At 42.3% G+C, this 25,931-nt stretch overlaps 1 protein-coding gene and 1 pseudogene across 2 annotated transcripts in view; both read right to left on the reverse strand.

Moving 5' to 3' along the window:
• Window positions 1–25,931, reverse strand: part of LOC126424942 (uncharacterized) — a 244,563-nt gene that overhangs the window by 69,723 nt on the left and 148,909 nt on the right. Inside the window, exons 4-6 of one of the 2 annotated variants that reach the window (XM_050087795.1) lie at window positions 17,274–17,441; window positions 11,105–11,353; window positions 6,886–7,351 (exon numbers count right to left, since the gene is read on the reverse strand). In XM_050087795.1, coding sequence (XP_049943752.1) covers window positions 7,338–7,351; window positions 11,105–11,353; window positions 17,274–17,441 — 431 coding nt within the window. In that variant the 3' untranslated portion in view covers window positions 6,886–7,337. Of the gene's footprint in view, window positions 1–6,885; window positions 7,352–11,104; window positions 11,354–17,273; window positions 17,442–25,931 lie in introns of those variants that run through there. The other variant, XM_050087794.1, reaches the window with a different exon arrangement.
• On the reverse strand, window positions 4,731–4,847 carry LOC126425652 (5S ribosomal RNA; annotated as a pseudogene).

The raw sequence follows: 25,931 nt of genomic DNA on the forward strand, positions 1-25,931 counted from the left end.
TAACTGTGGACTCAGGAACTGTGTCAGATTTATTGTCAGCAGGACATGCAGTCAGCCTGTGAATACGTGCCTCTGCCCAGGTGGAATGTTCTCTGCAGCTGGTGAGGCCACAAGCCAATCCCCATGGCACGCTCTCACGCAAGCAAGTGAAATGTATCCTCTGTTAAATTTAGATTGTAATTCATAGAATTTCTTGTCATTTTTGAGACCTGCTTTTCATTCTCTTGGAGTTAGCTGTGAATTTTGGAAATTGATATGCATTATCCGATCAAAACTACAGTATCTGGGCACCTATTGTGGACATTATTATGCAGTGTGTCCACCCTTCACCTTTAGATGACTTGAACTCTGCTGGGTTACTTTCAATGTCTGTGGAGGAATGACAGAACCATTAATCCTCAAGAGTCAAACAGTAGAGAAAGTAGTGATGTCAGACACTGGGGTCTGGAATGAAGCCGTCATTATACTTCGTGCCAGAAGTGTTTCACTGGATTTGGATTGGGCTTCTGTGTAGGCTAGTCCATTTCAGGAGTGCTATTGCCCAGTGCACTGTCATACTGATAAAAACAACAATTTTCTCTGAACTGTTCCTCTACTGTACACAGGACACAGTGCTGTAAAATGTGTTCATATTCTTCTAAATTTAGCAATTTCATAAGAATATTATAGGGACCGCACCCCTATACTGTAACACCACCTCCTCCATACTTCACTGTTGGCATTACACATGATGACAGCTAATATTCTCCAGGCAATAGCCAAACCCCAGCTCTTCCATTGGGCTGACAAAGGGTATAGCATGAGTCATAATTCCAAATGACTCATTTTGAGTCATTCACATTTGCTCTTTACACCACCTCAAGCATCACTTAGGCATTGACTTCACAATTTCTGCATATGAGGAGCTGTTCGACCAATTTACCCCATTATTTTTAACTCCTTACACACAGTAACTGTGCTGGATGGACTGCTGGTAGCACTTTGGAACTCAGGAGTGAGTTCTTATGCTAATATCACGACTTTTTTTTTTTTACAACCACCCTTCAGAATGCTCGACAGTCACTGTCCGGCAGTAAAAGAGGTCTGCTGTTGTTCTTTTGCATTTCTACTTAGGAATCACATATCACATCACCAACAGTCGACATGAGCAGCCTTTGAAGGGTTGAAATGTCCCTTATGGATTTGTTACTCAGGTAACATCTACATCTACCTCTTCATACACCACAGGCAACTGTATGGTGCGTGGTAGAGGGTACCCTGTACCACATCCAGGAACTAGTCCATGTTCGAAGTCACTTATTTCTCCTAACCAACCCATTCTGGTGTTAATACTCCTCTACTGACAACACAATGCTCCCTTCCTCCTTTTATAATGGCAGGTCCACTTTACGTGTTATGTAGAGGTCAATTCTGCATTACGTAAGGATATCTGGATACTTTTGACCAGCCAGTGTCCATAAAAGTATAAATGCTTATAATAAAATATTTGTTGGTGGGGTTCATGACTCCCAGGACGCTTTGTGCTCTGTCTATAAATTTGTGCTTGATTTAAGCAACAAAAAGCTGAATTGACTCCACACCTGATCTTCCAGCAGCACAAAAATTAGAAGTGGTCATGGGGAAAAGAAGCCATGACTCACTGCAAAAGTAGCCTGCAAAGTTAAGAGGTGGTCACTGGCAATTGAAGGAGATGATGAAATACCAGAGGGCTCTGTTACTCGATAAAAGAATTAACACTTTCTACATCTACCCAATAAATCCCACAGATGCTCGGTAGGATTTAGGTCGTGGGGAATGAGCAGGCCAATCACTTTGCCAAATATTCTCTCATTCCGAGAGATCGTCCACCTCCGTCGATCGATGTGTTTACACCTTGACATCGACAAAAGTGAAACCAGAGCTGAATGCACCACTGGTGGAAGGACTGCAGTGTCACAATCGTGTAGACTGGTGAGTGCACCATTTCCAAAGATTTGGAGGTCAACACTCGCGTGCAGCATTATGGCTCCCAACCCCCATAGCACCTGGACCACCAAAACAATCATGTTCGGCAATGTTCCCACCTCTCACCTTGTGAGGGTGCATCCACAATCAGTACTCAGACTGAATCTGCTCTCATCTGAGGAGAGCACATGTCCCCACTCACTGTCGGTCCAGCCAGAGGGACACGACATAGTGGTTGTCGGGCAGAGAGACCACCCCCATGCAGTTGTCACACCACTGCTCTGTACAAGATTGTGCAGCTTGCGCTCGTGTAAAATGTGGTTGCAATTGCACTTGCTGTTTGACGTGAGTTCCTTCTTGCCTGTTGCACAATATAGTGGTCACCTGCAGCTGTTGTTTATTATAGCTGACCATTTCTCCTCTTTCAGGCAGCAGTGCTTGTTATTCAGAATGCTTGCCATGCACGTGAAACAATTTTACTAGCCATACCAAACTCCTGAGCTGCACTCATCACACATTGTCCTCCATCAATTATTGTGGTGATTTTTGTCCCTATGAAGTTGTCTCTGGACCATGCTGTAATGGAGAACACTACCACAGTACCCTGTAACTGCTCACTGTCTTTGCCCATTCCTTTAATTTCCTTGTGTTGTGGGGCCAGCCCTGCCTGGTGCTATAGTCACACTGATCTTGTGCCATGTGATGTCCAACTTTCTGTACATGACTGGGAGATCTCTGGCAACCAACTCCTGCACTTTCATTCATTTACACTCAGTAATTAATATGTTATGTTACTTCATCTAGCTTGCTTAAGTTTTGCAGAGTAGTGAAGTGATTCACAAAGAAGGTTTGTGTATATAATTTATAAATATTTCACGCAAATTGGTTACAGTATGAAAAACTAAATCCACCACCACTCTAAAAACAATTCCATTGCCACCTAATGGTGGATGGCAGAAATCCTTTAAATCACCTATACATATTATAAATTAATGTTCCCCACCATATTTTTGTGCCAGTATGTGAAGGCTAATCTCTGGAACTATTGTAATGATTGACACATGGTTTTTACTAAAATATGCACGGATTCATGTGGAAGATAGGAAAATCTACCTCAGCCACAACTGCTATGTATTTTTATTTTATTTCACAATGACCAGTTTCGACAGAATCTTGCTGTCATCATCAGGTCCTTGGAAAATTCTTATTGAAACAAATATATGCCATCAATAAAATGAGAACAATTTCAGCTCATAGGAAATGACACCATGTTGGCTTGTTAATCACATAAAAAAGAACATATAAAATATCCATTGCACCAACTCTGTGGCCAGGATTGAAGGTGAAAATGTAGAAAGTGCAGTCATGGCCCAAGCACATCACAGGAAAAACTGAGCCAGCAAGCAGCCTTCAGCAGTGAGCCATGAAATGAATGGTCAGTAGGTGGCACATATGTGTACATATCGATACTTGACTTTTTTGCAGAAATACACTGGAGAATCAATAATTGACACTCTTACAAAATCTACATTGGAGAATTATAACACCACGGGATCCAAAATATACCACAGGATGCACGGCGTATGTGACATTCACGTAGGTAGTAACTTCAGACAAATACTGCCAGCTGTAGTGTGAACAGGTAGAACACACACTGTATGCTAATCTAGAATACTGTGATGCATACCATAGTGGTGCTCACATGAATGAAGTATTACCTCACAGACTTGAAATACATGTACAAGCAAGACCATTCCTACAAGTCAAACAACCAGATCACCAGCAAATAGTCTGAGTGACAACAATCAGCATGCTGCGTACATTGACCATTTGTGTGACAGCTCACTCTGCCATAGGCTACTTGCCCACTCAGGTTTTCCTATGATGTGCTTTTGCCATGAATGTACTCCTGAGCACACAGTTGGTGCAATGGGTATTTTACACGTCCTTTTTAATGTGGTTGACAAGCCAGTGTAGTACTGTTTCCTATGAGTCTAAACTGCTCTCATTGGTTTGGTAGCATGAATGCATATTAATAAGAATTATCTGAAGATCTGATGATGACAGCAAGATTCTGTTGAAACTGGCCATTGTGAGTAGAATAAAAATATGAAGCAATAATGGCTACAGAAGATTTTCCTATTCACCAGTGAGAAACTGCTTCCTAAGAACATGTCCAATTGATCATCTGGGAGATTTGTAGTAGATAGACATAAGGCTATCAGCAGTAGTGGCAGGCTGGCACAAGCTATTGCTGCCAGCAGGCAGGCACAAGCTACTGCCTACTAAGTGGCTTTATCTTGTACCAAGTTGGTGCTGGAGCCAGGCAGTCAGAGTGGTGTGGAAGGTCACAGCTGCCATAACTGTGACGAGACGTCATTCCCGACACCAATTAAATATGAAACAGATAACATTCATGCCTCCTGAGAACTTTCCTGCTATGTGCTGCTTAAATCCAGTTTCCTAACACATCATTTGAATTTTAATCGTAACTCTATGCAATGCCTTGTAAACAAAATCATTGCTATGCCAGACAAGTTGTCCAGCTCTATATACTTAGAACTACCCATGAGAAGCTGAAAAAGCACTCCGTCTTCAGGCCAAAAGCGGCCCATCGGGACCATCCGACCGCAGTGTCATCCTCAGCTGAGGATGCGGATAGGAGGGGCGTGGGGTCAGCACACCGCTCTCCCGGTCGCTGCGTTGGTTTTCTTTGAGCGGAGCCACTACTATTCGGTCGAGTAGCTCCTCAATTGGCATCACGAGGCTGAGTGCACCCCGAAAAATGGCAACAGCGCATGGTGGCTGGATGGTCACCCATCCAAGTGCTGGCCATGCCCGACAGCGCTTAACTTCGGTGATCTCACGGGAACCGGTGTATCCACTGCGGCAAGGCCGTTGCCCATGAGAAGCTGAAGTGGGTCACTAATTATAGAAATTTCAAGTGACCACTGTGTTTTAGTGGAAAATTCAAAAGTAAAACATATAAACACACTTTTTTAAACATAACTGTACTAGTAAACCAGGCAATGCCTTGCAATTGCTAAATACGTGTCAGAATTGGATATACGTCCTGAAGGCCTTCTCCCCCCTTTCTCTTCCATCTCCTCCTGTCTGCTCTCTTTGTTTATCCTCCTCTTCCTCTTCCTCCTCCCCCTCCCCCTCTCTTTCTATCCGTCACCTCCTCTCCCTATCCATCTCCTCTTCCCTCCTGTGAGCATCTCCTCCTTACCCTTCTGTGTGTCCACCCCCACCCCCTCTGCCCATTTCTTCTTCGTCTGCAGCTCATGCTCTAGTGACTAGCATTGCTGCCCCTCGATCACAGGGTCCTGGATTCGATTCCCAGTTGGGTTGGGGATTTTCTCTGCCCGGGAACTGGGTGTTTGTGTTGTCATCATCATTTTGTCATCATCATCGGTCACAGTGGCTTGATTGAATTGTGAAAAAATTGGACTGTGTAAAAACTGGGACTTTGTATGGGTGCTGATGACAATGCAGCTGAGCACCCCACAAACCAATCATCATCATCATCATCATCATCATCATCATCATCATCATCATAATTTCTTCTGCTACCCTCTCTGACCTGGAGGCTTGTTAATTGTTATAGCCAATGAAACATTGATTGGGAATTGAAATGGCTTAAAATAAATGGGTAAATAAGTTGACATCATTGGTGTAGGGCATCTGAGGGACCTTTCCAGGAAGCATTTTGGTAACAATGTTGAACAGTGATTTGTCTTTGTATAGGAGTACAGATTATCATAAAAAGTATTTAGTAGTTGTAGTAATCATACTACTACTAACTGGAAACAACTTCAAAAATATATAAAATCTGCCACTATGAGGGCTTTATCTGAAATTAAACTGCAATATAGAGAACCACTGTGGCAGCTGTACCCATCATCTTAAGTGAATAACAACAATGTGACAGCAAAGTAAGGCTATCAATGTGTACCTATAATAGACAAACATGCTATATAAAAATTATATACAATTTGATAAGAACCTTAAATGCTGCATTATAGGCTTTTAATTTGAAAATTGCTCTAAAAGCACCCACACTACAGATTCAGCTTAAGAAGTCTGTAGATTTTAAATATGCCTCTGCATTTATGCATCTTCTCCAGCATGATGCCCTGTGCATTCATACATCTTCTACAACATGGTCACTGATGCCCTGCACATACAGTATGGGGAATGGGGTGGGGGCTATGCACTGTTGTGCCATCCATGGTCTGTTTTGGCATTTTTGTCTTGCTATAAAATTATGTAATGTTCTTTTATCCTAGCCGTTATCTCTTAAAGGGAGTCATAGTTTTTGCAGTTCCACTTCAATTGGCCTGTGTCACTATTTCTAGAGGATAGGATGAAACAGCATATAAGTGTGGCACTGGCCTTGTAGTAAATATGCCACCCTGGTGGAGGCCCATTTCTACAGAGGTGAAAACACTCATCCCTGTAACAACATCACAGTGCAGTCACATACACATAAAAGTTTTATGTCTTATGTCTTAAGAAGTGTGATCTTAAAAGCATTGCCCTGTTTATAGCCCAATTACTACGTCAGGTGTCAGCTACATACCTTCTGCATCTGTTTGTGGATAGGACTATCATGTTTCAAATATCTTCAAATCTTCCTTTACACTATTAGATACATACATGATCACTTTGTAGAGTGCAATTGCAGTACCAGCAAACTTTTGTTTGCTAACAAAATATCTATCAATACAAATACACATACACATGAACAATTCGATAAGTTTTTTCACTCAACAAAGATTTGATAAAAAATATTCACAAAATGCTTCATTATTGGGAAAAACCAAGTGCAATTAATAACTGGGAGCTTCCGTCTCAAAGGAAGATTTTTTTGCTTTCATTTTGCTTATTCAAACATGAGTGAGGCATTGTCAGGGCTACTCTAATTCAAACAAACACTTTTCATCCAGACAGGTTTTTATTGACTTCAAAATTTGACATTTACATTTGATAGGTAACAGAAAACATGCACACTGGCACGAATTATTAGATGCAAACTTAGCAATATTTTTCTCAAAAATATTAAAGCCATAATATTTTGCTTTTGTTTGTACTGAAAATTCTTTAAAATATAAAAAAATGCACAGAAGCAGTGATCGGATTGAAAGATCTATATGCCACATAATTTATGCGTACATGTTTTATATTTTGTGTTGGTCTTAGCTCCACATTTTTGCCCAATAAATTTGATTATTATTACTCTCAAAATTATGGTGGCTTCAAAAATGATATTAAATATGACGTAAAAAGTATATAGAAAGTGCAATCCGAACACAAAGAGTACTGTGGATTGTTTTCTGTATGTTTTTTAAAGATTTGATGCAGTTGATATCTTCCTTTTCTTATCTTTTTTAGCGGATGTGAGCTGAAACAACAGAAATGTTAGAATATTAACAGCACATCACACATAGGTAGGCAAGGTAAGAAAACGTGTACATGAATGCATTTCAAAAGTGAATGTTTGCTCTGTTTTTCAATATGTAGCCTACTGTTATCTTTTGAAAATTCCAAATAAAAAATTTAAAAATGTAAAAAAGAGAAATATTTTTAATATAATTTCTTGATAAAAAATTGGGAATAATTAAGAGCAGTAAAAATGCACTTAAAGTTTCAGCCATCTGTATTAGCTGCTGAAATTATGGCATTCATATGCATTATAACTAATTCATGCCTGTTTGTCTATCACACAGTATACGTGTTAAAAGAGTGAAACTCAAACAAACTCAAAACACAAAATCAGACACTGTGTGCTATTGCAGAGTAAACAAAAAGTGTGCATTAAATATAGGTCATTTAAATGAAACTGATAAACCAAGGCAAGACCAAAAATTAAAAAAGGTACAGAAACAATAAGTAGAACATGAAACAAATAAAAATCACAAAACAAAATAAAACACATAACAAAAACAAAACATACAAGAAATTTACAAAAACAAAACATACAAGTAGTATAATGTTTTACCCAAGATTTGAAACAGTCTATATGCTTTGGCTTCTCTAGACAACCATGTTCAATTCTAGAAAGACTATTGTAGCACAGACAGAAAGGCACTTGTGTTTCAGTAGATGTTTTGTATCACAAGAACCTCATTCCAACAGTGCAAAGAGAACACTTGTTTACACTCAGTTCCTAATGTTGCATGCAGTGTTTATCTTTGTGATGACGTAAGGAAATTTTTGCTTTCAACTATGAAAACTAAAACTGATATAGATGTAGTGAAGCAACATTCCTTTTTTCCAGTCACAGATGGAACTCAAATATTCTACAAGAGTTGTGAATTTGCGGGTTTTTGTTTTGGCAATGTCATTTAAAATGCTTGCCATTCTTCATGCTAATAGTAAAGTACTATGTACAAGAAGGAAGTGCATGTTCAGTGTATATAGCAAATTTTAACGTGTAACTGAATTAATCTGAGGCCACAGTCGTGTTGTGGGACAATGCAAAGCCCCCAAAGATTGCCAGTGATATACATACTAAAAATAACGTAAAATGTTATTGATTGGCTTGAGAACATCTAGAAGGATTTCATAAACATTTATACATAGCATTGAAAGGAGTTTGCGATTCTACCTTAGCCGTTTCTTGTCTCACCTGAGATATTGTTTATTTAGTAGTATTTTTTAACAACAGTTTAGCCATTGCTATTTGTGTATGCTTCTCTTTATGCACTGTATAACAATAAACATATTTACTTTTCTTTACAAATCATTCACATTGAGAACACTGCTAAATGTTTCAACATTAACTCTTGGGGAATAATCTTTATTTTGCTATTTTTTCATTGAAATTGAAAATTTGTATCATGGAGTTTTCCCCAATTGTTTCGCATACAGAAATATCCCCAGTGATATTTAGTAACCATTAATTATTTTGTCTGTATTCAGACCTTTCATTACAGTTGCTTATCATTTGTTTAAGAAGCTGGTTCTTAAGGGTATGATGCACACCTATCGTTTAATCTTCTCCATGGAAGAATGCTCTGTTACTTGCATTATCTATTGAAATCTCTGTATGGCTTTTTTTAAGGGATTCTAATGAGTATTGCGTAGCATCTGATGAGTACAGTCTTTCCTTGGCACCTACCCTATTGTATTTTCTTCATCTAAACCTAACACTTCCATAGAACACTAGATCATTTCTGAAAAGAAATGACTTGTAGTATTTTTTACATAATTCAGAAAAGTCAATGCTGATGTAGGATTGAAAAATTTGAAGGTGGGATAGATTGAACAGCCAGGTTGCATCAAACAAAACTTCATGCATACACGCAACTGCTGTTTCCTGTCACATGCCGCACCACAGTCAACTCGTGACTGGGAGGCGAACAGGAGAAGCAAACATAAACAGAGAACATGGAAGCAGACTGTTCAACCTCCTCACCAGCTGGTGTGCGATGGCGTGTTTTCACTGGTGACCCCACGTGCTTCTGCTGGATGTATACTATGAGAAAATGAGGTGGTGTCTGGGACCCAATGCATGTATGGTGATGAGGAGGGGGTAGGGAGGATGGGAGAGGGATGTGAGAAAGGTGAGAAAAGTAATGGAGAGTCAGATTAAAGTTACATGTGATGTGGTGTGATCTACTGGAAGGCTGACATGCCATCACTTGCTCAGGTCTTCACAGCTGACATCTGTCTTGATTTGTACAAAATTTCTTCAGATTTGTTCATGATGACTTGAATTTGCTTAAAAAGTTTAGGAAGAATTCAGTTCAGCACAAATATATTTGTTACTACTAATATGTGGCATAGCAAGTATCACAGCTACATATCATCTAATGTCATTGGGCTATATGTATTATGTGGAAGTGCTGTATGTTTTCAGTTCTGTTTTTTTTTTCTTGCTTTAGAGTGTCTGGATAAATATATCTTCATGTTAGTGTATATTTTGATGAGGACACTTCACTGTTGTCGTTATTTTGTTTATAAAGACATGCTGACTAGGAGAAAATAAAAATGTGGGAGAAGGCCTGCACAACGGAAAGTTAATTCTTTGAGAGTCAAAAGTATAACTCTGAGCCATTAGGAGACATTTTATAGTCTCCTGGACTTCTCACATGAGCTGACTTGCTAGGTTTAAAAGAGAAGTGCTTTACTTGACAGCAGATTATGCTCTGCAATCTTGTGTTAGTGCCGGATCAGAATTGTGTCGTAAGCTAAAAGCCAAACTTAGCTATGTCATCTCTCATGTAATAATTGTAAATATAGAGCTATCCAGGTTGTGTTATGTATTCTACAGTGCAGTTTCCAATCAGCACAGCTTTTGGTTAGTATCAAAATTGTTAATTAAGGGAGAATAGTGTACTTGGTACCATCTACTATGAAGGACAACAGTTGGATAATATATCGATTGAGCATAAAAAGAAGGAAGGAGACCAGCTATGGCTTAACACTCTTCCAGCAATGACGTTATTAGAGATGGAGCACAGGTGACTGAGGAATCATGGGGAAAGAAATCAGCTATGTGTTTTCCAAGGGTGTTATCCTGGCATTTGCAATGCAAGTGTTTGGGTGGCCAGATGAGGATCTGGACCACTGCCTTACCGAGTGCAAATCCAGTGTCTTAGCACTTAACTTGGTTTAAGCACATGAATCTGATGCAGTGGTTTATCACTGGCACTGTCACTTTATGATTAGGGAATCTGTTTGCTGAACATAATCACAGCCTGGGAACTGGAACAATTCACTCAGAACAAAAGGTGTGATACAGTCAGAGAAGCTATCCTGCTGTTCCACAACAACACTTGCTAACATACCATTCAGCACACAACAGATGTCCTTCACACATTATGTTTTGAGGTGTTTAACTGATACTGCTTTAGTCTCGGACGAGAAAAAATCCCTGTCTGGCCACCAGTTGCACACTGAATGAACTGATTAGATAGATTCAGGGTCAGCATATTATGAAGGTGATTTACAGGTGCTTGATTTGGATCCAGTTTGAGAACAGTGAAGTGTGCTCGTGTGTGTGTGTGTGTGTGTGTGTGTGTGTGTGTGTGTGTGTGTGTGTGTGTTTTAGAGAGAATCTGTGCTTAGAGGACGGAATGCGCACGCCGCTCGATATGGCTCGAAACGGTGACCTCGACTATCTCAGGGCTGGCCAGGCGTAAGCGCTCACCGAAGGGCCGGATGGGGTGCTTGTACCACAGGTAGGTCCTCTTGACGGGGGACAGGTAGCTGTCACGCAGGTAGAAGGGCGTCTTGGGCCAGAGCCAGTTGTAGGGCGACTCGTAGGGCCGCAGGTGTGGGTAGTCCCACCACCAGGGGTCTCGCGTGATGCGAGACAGTGGCAGTGTCGTCAGCGGCTCGAACAGCTCGGACAGGGGTCGCCGCACCAGGCTGCCGCCCCGGCTGTAGATCGGCTGGCCTGCAACAAGACAAGTACTTAACGGTGAGGTGTGCACGAATGTCAGATAACGATAATAAACTGAGTGCCCAAAAGTCACTAGAAGGGGTGTCCCATTTGAAGATGTGCTGTGTACATCATGTAAATATTGTGGGTATGGCAGGACATTCATGTATCTGAGCAGTCTGCTATAGACAGGTGTGTAGTAGTAAAAATACTGCTCGGTGCAAGTCTTTCAGTTGGACAGCAGGTTAGTAAAAATACTGCTTGGTGCAAGTCTTTCAGTTGGACAGCAGGTCAGCGACCTGTGTGTCCCTGAGCAGATGCCATACAGCATCCATCAAAGCACTAACCGGGCCTGACGTTTAACTTCACTGATCAGATGGAAATTTGCATTTCCAATGCAGCGAGGCTGTTGGCGTCACAGGTGTATAGTGACCATTGCAGCACAGCACGGTGTAACTGACTGTGAACAAGGGATGATAAGCAATGTAAGACACACAGCATATCACAGATTACACAAGAATTTTGGTTTTCATTGTGAGCAGTGTCTGGAGGGGATCTCCTACCTTTTCTTCTCCCTAACGTTTATCTCACCTAGTTTGGATTCATTATGTCAGAATTTTGGGAATTTTATTTTATTATGAGTACTTAAATCTGTGGTGAGATGACCTACCTGGTGCCACTTTTGTTGAGGTAACCTAAGCTTTTTCTATGAGTTATCTTATTTTAACTGTTTGTGGAACATGTTCTTGGACGCGGAAATTGGGGACCACACACAGGCTGGCCAGTGTACCAGTCCACGGTCGTTAATGCTCTGCAGACTCGATTTGTCTTGCAGGCTAGTGCGCTGCATGTTATGCTATACAAGCAGGCCAAGATGGATTTCCTTCATCTACGTCTACGAGGTGCACTACAAAAGTAATGATGCAGATTTTTTAATCTACTAGTTTTTTTTTTTTTTCCAACATCAATATTGCCCCCTTGAAAGTAATTCCATTTGGCAGCTATACACTGGCTGAATCATTGTCACCAGTCTTGAAGGCTTCGAGTAGTAGGTCACATTCTTTTAAATGTTGTGCAGAGTCTCAAAATGACGTCTTTTTAAGACTTTTTCCAATTCAGGGAAAAAAAAAATTCCCAAGGACTCAGATCAGGTGAATAAGGGGCACGTGAAAGAACAGGAATGCCTTTTGAGGTCAAAAATTCCGAGAAGGAAGTGGTTGTGTGACATGGGGCGTTATCATGATGCAGCATCCGCATGTCTGTAATGTACGGGCTCCCACGATTCGCCCTTTTCCTGAGCCATTCGCAGACATATTTGTAAAACACTTCGTTGATAATTTGTCGTGGAAGAACAGTCTGATCACGCACTCGTTCGACGTTTTCGTCGGTTTTTGAAATTGAAGATGTCACTGAGCGAGGTTTGTTTACAATGTGTTCTTGGCCTTCCAAAAATGATCTGTGCCAGCGAAATGATGTGACTTGGTAAGGAATGTTCCCCACACACGAGTGTGCATTCCACGAGTTTAAATACAAAACTGGATGGCATAACGTTGCTCTGAATTTCGCTGTTCCATTTTTGTAACACACAACAAAAACACAACTTCGCTGATGGTGCTCTAAAAAATCACGTGGTGGGTGTACGGAACCGAAAATCGGGCTGAGCATCTGGAAGGGATGAACACAACAGTCTACACAAGTAGAACAACACAGTGTTGCCAGATCTCTTACAGTGTTGGTAGTATCATTACCTTTGTCATACGCCTTGTAAACTCTCCAAACCAATCTAAGGTACACAGAAGAAGATACTTATCACTGTACCATGTATGGAGATTGTCATTAAGTTTTAACTGTCGCTTCGGAAAAAAAATTGCATAAATTACTTTTTATTTGTAGTCACGTTTATACAGTCCTGATACACACTGAAATGAACGACGCCACAGTACAATAGAACGCTGGTGGAGGGTCCAAAACAAAATGGCGCGGCCTATTGGTGAATTGGCGTATAGTGTGTTAAGTGGTTTCCTACATTTGAAGGGGAACAACGCAGTAACAATAGATGCCGAGTTGGTGGAAGTGTAAGGCAATAATGCACCACCCTATGACACAGTTGTTAGGTCACGCAGACATTTCCATTCTGAATGACGCAGAACGAAGTGGCGTGTCATATCTTTGTGAAGAAATGTCAATCGTAACAGGGTAGACGCACTGAAGACGGGCGCATCACTATCTGGGTGGTAGTGTAAGAAGTTAACATCAATCATCAGTCAGTTTCCAACACCTTGCACGACATTCTGAACGCGATAAAAGGTCGCCACCAGCTGGGTTTCGCGACTGCCGACACATATTCAAAACGCCCACCGAACCGAGGCGATAGCGCAAATGTTGCAGCCGCTTCAGGAACAATCGAGATGACTTCCTTAGCCGCCTAATGACAATGGATGTGGCTGAATGTATCACAATAACCTCGATATAAAGGAGCAAAGCAAGCAGTGAAAATATCTGGATTTACCACTACTGATAAAAGTGCAGACCTCCTGTGCATGGCCGAGCGGTTCTAGGCGCTACAGTCTGGAACCGCGCGGCCGCTGCTCTCGCAGGTTCGAATCCTGCCTCGGGCATGGATGTGTGTGATGTCCTTAGGTTAGTTAGGTTTAACTAGTTCTACGTTCTAGGGGACTGATGACCTCAGAAGTTAAGTCCCATAGTGCTCAGAGCCATTTGAACCTCCTGTGCACTCCAGTTCCATCACTGGGGGATTTGTTGTAATAGCCACTTTTCCAGGCAGCTGGTCGCTTCCTCGGGTGTAGTTGGAGGTGCTGATGAGTCATTTTTGGAACTACCACAATATGGTGCTAATACACTATGTGATCAAAAGTATCCGAACACCTGGCTGAAAATGATGTTACTGTCATGTAACCACTCCGCCACAGGCTGTGCATTATGAAAAGGTGCTCAGTCGTGTTGAAAGATGTAGTCACCATCCCCGAATTGCTCTTCAAGAGTGGGAAGCAAGAAGGTGCTTAAAACATAAATATAGACCTGTGCTGTGATAGTGCCACGGAAAACAACAATGAGTGTAAGCCCCTCCATGAAAAACACGGCCACACCATGACACCACCGCCCCCGAATTTTACTGTTGGCACTACACATGCGGCAGATGACGTTCATGAGGCATTCGCCATACCCACACCCTGCCACCGGATCGCCACATTGTGCACCGTTATTCGTCACTGCACACAGTGTTATTCCATTGCTAAATCGTCCAATGTTTACACTCCTTACACCAAGGGAGGTGTCGTTTGCCATTTATTGGTGTGATATGTGGCTTATCAGCAGCCGCTTGACCATGAAATCCAAGTTTTCTCACCTCCCGCCTAACTGTCATAGTGCTTGCTGTGTATCCTGATGCTGTTTGTAATTCCTGTGTGATGGTCTGGATAGATGTCTGCCTATTACACATTTCGACCCTCTTCAACTGTCGACAGGCTTTTGTAATTCAACAAACGAGGTTGGCCTGTATGCTTTTGTGCTGTACATGTCCCATCATGTTTCCACTTCAATATCACATGAAACAGTGGACCGAGGGATGTTTAGTAGTGTGGAAATCTAGCGTACAGATATAGGACACAAGTGACACCCAATCACCTGACAACATTTGTAGTCCGTGAGTTCTGCAGTGCCCTACGTTGTCTAATGACTACTGAGGTCGCTGATATGGAGTTCCTGGCAGTAGTTGGCAGCACAGTGCACCTAACATGAAAAACGTATGTTTCGGGGGTGTCCATATACTTTTGATCACATAGTGTATATTACGCTCTTAAAGACCAAATTGTCATAGGAGCATTATTACCAAAATCTCTTGATGGGGTTAGAGTGGCTGTCAATACGAAGCGTCATGGGAAGTTGTATGAGGCTGCGTATTTTTCGACGACAATGTCCCATGACACAGTCACACATGCTGCTTCTTTGGGTTATAAAATTTTGCCTCGAGCTCATATTCTTCTAACATGGCAGCCAGTGACTTCTTCCGCTTTCCTAGGACGAAGAGGCCATTGCACTGCAGACATTTACACAAATGCTCATTGTGTAAATGTAATTTTTGAAGAGGAAAGTTTCAAAATGGCTCTGAGCACTATGCGACTTAACTTCTGAGGTCATCAGTCGCCTAGAACTTAGAACTAATTAAACCTAACTAACCTAAGGACATCACACACATCCATGCCCGAGGCAGGATTCGAACCTGCGACCGTAGCGGTCTCTCGGTTCCAGACTGTAGCGCCTAGAACCGCACGGCCACTCCGGGCGGCAGGAAAGTTTCCCAAACAGCAAAACGGTAGCTGTCTACAACCGAGGTCTCCGCCCAGTCACCCATCGTTGTGACACATTTATCGCATTGGAATCTGAACAAGAAGAGAAGAAATCACACTATCACCAAATTTCATGGACACAGAGCTTGATTCTTTCCAAGAGATGGTTGAAACTTCATGACTATCTCTAGTACATAGGTGTGCACACCTTTTCTGGACAGGCAAGGCAGTTCCAGCCTGTTGGGAAATCTGTGTACGAGGACTGTCCAAAAAATTCCGCAACATTCGTAATTTTGCGCCAATGGTGTGTTGCAGAGAAATGCAGTTGGCATCCCTGCACATGCCTATGTTTAATGTGTATCTGTGGAAGTTTCATTGTTGTATGTGTATCAGTTATTGATCAGTGCTGTATTGAGTAGAACGTTTTGTCTCAGAGTCTGCGAATTTCGAGACGGCAGAGTTAGAGGAGCAACGCGTCTGCATTAAATTTTGTGTGGAACTCAAGGAAACCATTGCAGGTCACACCAAATGATGCATGTAACGAGTGCGTAACCCATACCCAGTGTTACGAATAATTCACACGAGTTTGGAAATTTGTGGTAAGGTCTTATGGGACCAAACTGCTGAGGTCATCAGTCCCTAAGCTTACGCACTACGTAATCTAACTTAAACTAACTTACGCTATGGACAATACACACACCCATGCCCGGGGGAGGACTCGACTCGAACCCCCGACGGGGGGAGCCGCGAGTTAAAAATGACCGGACGAAAGTTAAAGATGACACTTGTTCAGGACGCCCCTCGACGTCTACCGACGACGCACATGTCAGGAACGTCAGCGAAATTGTGCGTGCCAATCGAAGACAGACTGTCTGAGAGACTGCAGAAGAACGAAACATTTCAGTTGGATCACGTCACGAAATCCTGACAGTGCATCGTGGAATGCATCGTGTTGCCGCCAAGTTCGTCCCGCGGCTCATGAGTAGAGACCAGAAAGACTTTCGCCTCGCAATCTGTGGAGAGCTTTTGGATCACGCAAATGAGAACGAGATCCTCCTTAAGAGAATCATAACTGGCGATGAGGTGTGGTTCTACGGTTATGATGATGAGACCAAGGTTCAGTTTTCACAGTCGGTCGGGAAAGTTTCTCCACAACCAAAAAAAGATTGTCAGATCAAATGTCAAAGCCATGGTGATAGCCTTCTTTGACTTTGAAGGGTTAGTTCATCATGAATTCGTGCCACAGCTCAGTCTACGTTTTCTTGATGCATTGCAAAAAACTCCTCAAGATACATTCGGAGGGTGTTTCCTTCAACGCTACAAGAAATAAAAGTGGGTGTTAGTACATATAGGGACCACTCTTCACTCTCATATTGATGACAGCATCATTTCAGACTGGAAGTAAAGATTAATCATTTAATACCCGTTATATGATGAACATCTACACCAAATTTTGATGAATATCTGACTGGTGCTTTGTGGTGTAAAACCTTCCCTTTCTGTCAGTGTGCGTGGAAAGAGCAGGAGTGGCCCCAGAAATGAACCGTGTGGAACATCAGCAGTGATTTTTCCCTGTACATATGAAGATTCATCGTGAGAAGTGTGGTTCTGTGAGGTAGTATACGTACCTGCATAGTTGTAGCCGAGCGTCTTTCCGCCTTCTGGCGTGGGCGTGTACTCTCGAGCGGGGGTGGACCGCACGGTCGCAGGAGATGGCCCCCTGAGTGGGTACAGTTTGTCCAGTGCCCACATGCGGTCCAGGTAGTCACTCAGCGCCTTGGGGGACGACCACGGTCCTGTGGGAATGCGTCACACAGAAATGTCACTCTAGTGCTCTCCCACATAAAAATTGTGCCCAGCTCTGCCAACAGGTCCCCTCAGAGCCAGCATTGGTATTGATGGTTGTTCTTTTATAGAACATCTGGACAAGACGATTCATTACATTGTGGCACAGAACGAAACTCACCTGGGATAGATGATCAAACCTGTACAAATCATGACACTCTTTGAGAACAACTGTTGGAATAAAATATAGGTTCCACAAAATCTGTTCTAAAATAAAATAAAATCACATTATATAGCATGGTTGGCTGAGAAGCCCTGAGGGGTAGGTTCGCTCACCTATTTGGAACTGATTTTCTTTCTCTGCATACAATGATGTCTTTCCTTTGCGATGTACAAGAATTCTGTCTAAAGTGTATCTGTGTTGTGTAGATTACTGCAAATGGTGTGTGTATAGTTTGGTTTGATGTTTGCGTTACTTTACAATGAATGAAGCGAGAGGGTGAAAGCCAGTACCTACTTCTGTCCAATAGCACTAAGGGGTCTACTGAACTAACATCCCTATCTGAGGGACAGTTCAACCCAACAGCATCACTCTGGGAAGTTTTGGATCTTATGCTACCACCTCCTTTTGCAGGCCAGTCATTATAGGTGAAAATTTCTTCCATCATTAAGAATCGAACCGTCTACCTTTGAGCTGAGCACCATGGCAGTAGCTTGCATAAGCTATGGAAGTGGGTAAAATTTTTTACTGACATCCTGCAACCTAGGTTAGTCCTTTAAAGATTGTATCACGTACGTCAATACAGCTTCCATTAGACTTAACCATGAAAATGAGAATTCAGAGTTGAAAGAGAAGACAGGCAGCGCGACCTGATATCAGCAAAATTATTCTTAACAGTGCTATAGGTAAAAATCAGATATTTAAAAATAATCCGAGAGATTTTCTTTATGATTATAATTGGGTAGTTTGTAGACAAATCGAGATGTTGTAAGGTGCCTGAGTGTACATCTAACCTGGAACATATGCAAACAGCTCCGACCATGGCTGATGTCGTCTTGAAAGATTGGTGTATCCACAGGACATTCATCATGAAGATGTAGAGGGAGGGACAACATGTGGTAATAGAGAATGTCGAAATAAACATCTTCGTTCATGCTGATGATCAATGAGTGGCCTAGACTGTGGTATGAAAAAAAATTCCCAAAATACCACAGAACACCTCCAGCCAGACTACATCCTCCAAAGACGGTAGGATGAACGCCTCATTCTGCCATAGGAGCACTGAGCGTGTTCCATCAGATGGAAAGAGGCAAAATTGTGAATCACAAGACGACAATACACCCTCCTCCCTCTCCAGTCAGCTACTGTCCAGATTCAAGATGTGTAGCTTTGGCGCCTCAGTGAGAAAATTCTTTTGAGGGGCAACCATCTCCAAATAACAATTGCGTGGCTTTCCATTCCCAATGTTCATTTGGAAACAGATTGAGCTAGACCTGCATTCAGCAACATTATTATCAGGTTCGAAACTGATTGTCGCTGACAACGTGTAACACCCATTCTGGTACTTATCAGTCAGGGTCTATTCATGACCACTGTCTTCTAAGCCATATTACATGACTGTGAATGGTATACCATCACTTGTAGACACTGTAGACATTCTGTGTTGATACATTGACAAATTGGACAACTTCATTCACGGTGTTGGTCATGGTCACGTCCAAACACAATACCTCCATCTTGTCATCTGTCATGTTCCTAAGTCAACCCATCTTACTATGTTGATTACACAAAACTTACTGGCACACACAAAGCAATTCGCTGCCGTGACTTAGGTCTGAGTTGGAGTGTCACATGACCATCTTGCACCATTTCTGCATCACCTACAGTGCTTTAGTGCAACTTTTTGTTCCTTTAAAGTGGTGACTAATATTTTGTCTTGTGAACTTGTGTATTAACTCGTTAAGAACGAAATGAGATAGTGATGTATTGAGCAGAGAGTACTCATTTCGCGTCAGGGAGTGGAGCAGTTCAGTTGTCATGCGATTGGGATGACATCAGACCTGGTACTGCCTGTCAATGTGACAGTGGAATGCAGGGTGGGGGAGACGTGTGGCATCACCATAGCTGATCAAGGAACAGATGGTGGGTTTCTGACACTTGTCACACACCATCCCTGAAGCTCTGAACACAATGGATATTTCACATGCCGTAGTGTATACAGTCTACCATGAGATTCCAGAGTACTGCCTCCATCGGGGTAAGATGCCACGGGGAAAAAACGTTTTTACGACGCTTCACCATCCACAATCTCGGATTTTAACAGCAGGTACTTAGGTCACAGTGGATCATATCAATAACTGGTCATTCTTTCCGGAACCAACTCCTCGCTATGAGATTCAGAAGTTGTTCTCCAACATACCTACATCTGCTCTCCAGAAACCACAGGGTGCAGTGATTACTACAATTGGGGAACGCCACCACTGGATGGTCGGTGCAAAAGGTGGACCAAGTTTGTAAGCTACGGCACCTTCTTCATCCACCCTGATGGCAAACCAAATAAGGCAGTGCACCGCACTTGCCGTCAGTGTACGTTCAGTTAGGTTGAGGATGCATTCTCGTATGGGGGATGGTTACACGGGATGAAAGTGGTCTCCAGATACTTCTACCACCATCCCTCACAGGGGAACGATACGGGAAACTACTGTCAGTCGTGAGTATCCGTTGTTTCGCTTACCACATCCTACGACAGATCCACTACTCACTTCCTCTCCAGGTGCAGATCCGAGGGCGTGTCTAGATATCACGTCCTCTTCCCCCCAAAGCCATTTGGGTAACAGCGATTTCTGTCTATACCAATTTTATTTGCCAGTTGACTTTCAGAAAATGAGGTAGCACGAAAACTGACACGAAAATGGCAAACAGTTTCAGAAATTACAAGCTACATTCAACGAGGATGCTATTCCATGTCTAGTCCTTGTGGAAAGGCTTGTTATCTGATTGCTTGCAGAAAACATTCCAGCCAAGGAAAGACGCCTAGTCACAGGCTGAACACATCTGCTGCTAAGAACAAATCCGACACGGTTCGTGAGCCCCAGGCAAGGCAGAAATGTAAACTCTCTCCGCTTAAAAAGTAACGATAAAAAGAACATTATTTCATTCGTTTGAACACTCAAATAGCCACGCAGTTATTTTGTGAAATACGACTTTGTCAAGGGTGTGAGAGGTTATTGCTGTTATAGTTCTTAAATCAACTGTGCAACTCTTGTACTTCCCAAATATTCCGAAATGCAGTTTCTTGTTTGTAATTTAAAGTGATGTACCAAATGCAGAATATATTTACAAATTATTATTATTATTGTTATTACTATTATATGAAAAGATTTTGCATATTTTATTGTACACTACTGGCCATTAAAATTGCTACATCAAGAAGAAATGCAGATGATAAACGGGTATTCATTGGTCAAATATATTATACTAGAACTGACATGTGATTACATTTTCACGCAATTTGGGTGCATAGATCCTGAGAAATCAGTACCCAGAACAACCACCTATGGCCGTAATAACGGCATTGATACTCCTGCGTATTGAATCAAACAGAGCTTGGATGGCGTGTACAGGTACAGCTGCCCATGCAGCTTCGACACGATTCCACAGTTCATCAAGAGTAGTGACCGGCGTATTGTGACGAGCCAGTTGCTCGGCCACCATTGACCAGACGTTTTCAATTGGTGAGACATATGGAGAATGTGCTGGCCAGGACAGCAGTCGAACATTTTCTGTATCCAGAAAGACCCGTACAGGACCTGCAACATGCGGTCGTGCATTATCCTGCTGAAATGTAGGGTATCGCAGGGATCGAATGAAGGGTGGAGCCACGGGTCGTAACACATCTGAAATGTAACGTCCACTGTTCAAAATGCCGTCAATGCGAACAAGAGGTGACCGAGACGTGAAACTAATTGCACCCCATACCATCATGCCGGGTGATACGCCAGCATGGCGATGACGAATACACGCTTCAAATGTGCGTTCACCGCGATGTCGCCAAACACGAATGCGACCATCATGATGCTGTAAACAGAACCTTGATTCATCCGAAAACATGACGTATTGCCATTCGTGCACCCAGGTTCGCCGATGAGTACACCATCGCAGACGCTCCTGTCTGTGATGCAGCGTCAAGTGTAACCGCAGCCATGGTCTCCGAGCTGATAGTCCATGCTGCTGCAAACGTCGTCGAACTGTTCGTGCAGATGGTTGTTGTCTTGCAAACGTCCCCATTTGTTGACTCAGGGATCGAGACGTGGCTGCACGATCGGTTACAGCCATGCGGATAAGATGACTGTCATATCGACTGCTAGTCATACGAGGCCGTTGGGATCCAGCACGACATTACCCTCCTGAACCCACTGAATCCATATTCTCCTAACAGTCATTGGATGTCGACCAACGCGAGCAGCAATGTCACGATACGATAAACCGCAATCGCGATAGGCTACAATCCGACCTTTACCAAAGTCGGAAACGTGATGGTTTGCATTTCTACTCCTTACACTAGGCATCACAAACAACGTTTCACCAGGCAACGCAGTTTGTGTATGAGAAATCGGTTGGAAACTTTCCTCGTGTCAGCACGTTGTAGGTGTCGCCACCGGCGCCAACCTTGTGTGAATGCTCTGAAAAGCTAATCATTTGCATATCACAGCATCTTCTTCCTGTCGGTTAAATTTCGCGTCTGTAGCACGTCATCTTCGTGGTCTAGCAATTTTAATGGCCAGTAGTGTAATTAAACAGTTAATTATTATTATTATTATTATTATTATTATTATTATTATTATTAGTATTATTGGAGATGATCAAAAAGTTTCGTTTCGAAAGCCGCACAGTCCAGAATCGGTATACCAATCTTGCAAAAGGGCCGTGAACACTGAGGAAATCATTCCACCGACGCACCAGGTGAAGATGTCCGTCTGGTAAGACACCGTGTCCGGCTTCGTGTAGAAATCAGTAACTGTCTGCTGCACACACTCATTCGACAGCAAACGTCGACCTTTAAAGGCCCATTTTTAAGGGACCACAGCGTAACATTAGCATGGGGGGAGATCTGGGCTATAGAGCAGGTGCTCGAGACTCCCCCTTGAGCTGGTGTAACTTCTGCATCACGACATTTGCGAAATGAGGGACGTGCGTTATCATGAAGCAGCAACACCGTTCCACAATGGTGGTTTTCGACAGACATGCTGTCCCTTGTACAGTCTTAATTCTCCGACGGATGTCTATCGATGTTTGCCGTGCGACAATCAAGAAACGTATAACAGCACGTGTGTCGTGTTTGGACGCATTTGGTAATAACGTCGCCATAGTTCACGTCTCCGCGTTTACCGCACGCATGTCTGAAAGACACGACTTCCACACTAATGCCTTGCCTCTATGTTGGTGTTTGTATACCCGCATCGGATTCGCGCTGCGTTGCCTATTTGCTGCAGCAAAGCCCTCAAATTGAAATTATCTGATCGACACTTATAAAATTCTCTTCATCTGTGATACGTTACAAGTGGGGGTTATGGCAGTTAATATTGAGGAGTAGGGGGGGGGGAGGGGAGGGAAGAGAGACATTAACAGTCTGTGCGCCCTGCCCCCCCCCCTCCCCCCCAACCAATGGCCTTCTTTCTTCTACCCAAGAACCGAATCCTGGATCCACGCCTGTCGACCCCAAATTGTGTAAGACTCAGTGGGCGAACAGGGTTTTGGGGCTTTCAGAATTTTAAATTTTAATGTGGTTCCGAAGGGACGAATTGAAAAAAAAAAAAAAAATGGTTCAAATGGCTCTGAGCACTATGGGACTTAACTTCTGAGGTCATCAGTCCCCTAGAACTTAGAACTGCTTAAACCTAACTAACCTAAGGACATCACAAACATCTATGCCCGAGGCAGGATTCGAACCTGCGACTGTAGCGGTCGCGCGGTTCCAGACTGTAGCGCCTAGAACCGCTCGGTCACACTGGCCGGCGGACGAATTAAACAGCGAAAGTTTTGCATAAATGAAGAAGTTCAAGAGTAAGTTGGAAATACAAATTATTTACAATATTTAGTGTTTTACTAGAAGTTATCTGCGGCATCTGCAACTGGCTGACAAATGAAGCGCAGGAGTTAGCCATTTTACGTGGTAATTGAAAACAGCAAACCTTGCCAGCGGCAGTACTGCAAACTCATTTTTTACTACGCGTCTACACAACACTCGAAATGCAGCTACATAAGCTTGAAAGCCCCTAGTGAAGCGAAAAGGTATCTAATAAAGAAATGAATATTAGTATGTGATGGCGTAACAGTTCCTGCACAGTAACGCTGAACATCTATAACCGTCTCTGAGAAAAACGGTTTCTAAAAGCTAAACAAAAAATACCTAAGTAAAATATGCATTATCAACGTTTCACTGACTAGAGTCCAATATCCGGCTCTGAAGTTAAAGACATCGGGGGTAAGTATGATACGTGAAAATAAGACGTCATGGATGAATGACGCTGTGAAAGAGGTTGACCACGGTATGTCTGAAGCTGTACTTTTCGCACGGGGCGGCAAAATCCCTGCAGATGCTTTGGTGCGCCCCGCAGAAATGACGTTATATTTATACTATTGAGCTCATGTATTGGATACCAATGGAGAAGGTATGTGAGCAGTAGCACGTTTCTGTATTTACACGTATAAGTTGTTTGAAAGATTGTAAGTTACACTAAATGTAGAAAAAAGTGAGTTAGGGACGTAAGTGATGTCTATTGTCAGTATTTAAAGCTAAATGTGGACCATGAATGTCCTAGTCGCAGCGACACGGAGAAAGGTGGGCTATTGTCATCTTATTCCGAAGGAATAGAAAGAAAGAGAATAATAGAAATAAAATTTTAATCTTCTGACGATCAAAAATTTGTAAGTGATGTTGAACTTGGGAGCTTTCTATAACAAACGAAAATATTGTGCAAAGTGAAGGAAACTGTGTAGAAGGTAAAACAAAAGGAATCTCTTTGTTTTTTTTTAATTTTTCAAAGGAGTCAGTGTTTGTTGAATTTTACGTTGTTTGAAATCGTAATAACGAGGTTCGTCAGTATTACCTGTAAATTACGCCTGTCAGGAAACTAAATGCAATCTAAGAAATACAGTTTTTACATCGTGACAGTGTGTAATTATTTAGATGAATTTTTTTGTGTTGGCATAATGTTCCTGGAAAAATAAAGAAAAAGTTAATGAAGTACCTTTTGCACAGTACACCTCTGTGGTAAGGTATCATGTTTAAGCCAGATTAATTCACTGACTGAAAACACACATTTGATACATAATGTTTAAGATAATATTTTTTTTTGAGTTTCTGCACAACTTTCGAGAACACGTATCAACAAAGATATATTTTATGCTACTTGACCGTGTAGTTGACTGTATTTTGCGATACTCTCTGGTGTTCTGAAGAAGCATATTTCATATTACAGCTGTTGGTTTGAAAGTACGAAATACTATCGTAACACAGATGCGGTTACAGTGGCAAATGAAATGATGAGCATTCGTCGAGTGATAGAAAGAGGTATATATACTAGCATTATATTTTCTTTTCCTATTGATCCCTGCGCACTTTTAGGTTCAGTACTAATCTGTTGCTTACTGCAGCAAGTTTCAGAATATTAAACCTGCACTGCAATTTTCAAGTTAGTGTAGTAAGTACTTCCTCGAAAGAAACGTGCGCGCCTTGGACCTAGATAGATTGTAGATCGTGCTTGAGTGCTCATGTACCAGATTAGTTCGCCGACGTTTTGGTGCCTCGTGGATTCCATACCATGACGTGCCGCCGTGGGATGCTACGCGTTACAGGTACGTGTTTTTAAATAAACTGCTCACGAATGTATGTGAAACGGTCATCAATCATAGTCGACTGCAAGGGATGCAAGAGGAAGCAGCCTCTGGAATGTGCAGTACAAATATTTTATTCACTACCCGAATCCTCATACAGTTCTAGAAGTGATTGGATAACCATTTCTTTGGGATATAATAAGCGTTCTGCGTTACCTAAGAATTTTAGTTCTTGTCGCACTACACGTCTCGAAACCAGAGCAATTTCTTTGCATAAAATTATGACAATTTTAGTGTCTTGTCCCCCTCCAACCTTCTGGATAGATATCTTCAGACGCCCATGGTAACGGTATGCAGTAGTTTATCTTGCAGTGGAAATCAAATGACCGATGAATAATGTTTCTGAAGAAACTCTTCAATAGAGTAGAGTGAGGTGGTCTACAGAAAGTTTATCAGTTCACTCTTCGTTTACACTAGATTACCCACAAGTTTCAGTCCTCAGTAGTAGATTTTCTTGTCACGTGTCGGATCTTGCACCCCTGGCAATGAATTGTATCCTGAAAAATGCCACGCTGCATGTACTCATACAATGACTGGCAAGTCATTCCAAACGTGAAAGGAACTCAAGAGCATACCACATCCAACAGGACCATACTTAGTAAAG

Source organism: Schistocerca serialis, chromosome 10 (genome assembly GCF_023864345.2).
Source record: "Schistocerca serialis cubense isolate TAMUIC-IGC-003099 chromosome 10, iqSchSeri2.2, whole genome shotgun sequence".
NCBI classification, from domain to species: domain Eukaryota; kingdom Metazoa; phylum Arthropoda; class Insecta; order Orthoptera; family Acrididae; genus Schistocerca; species Schistocerca serialis.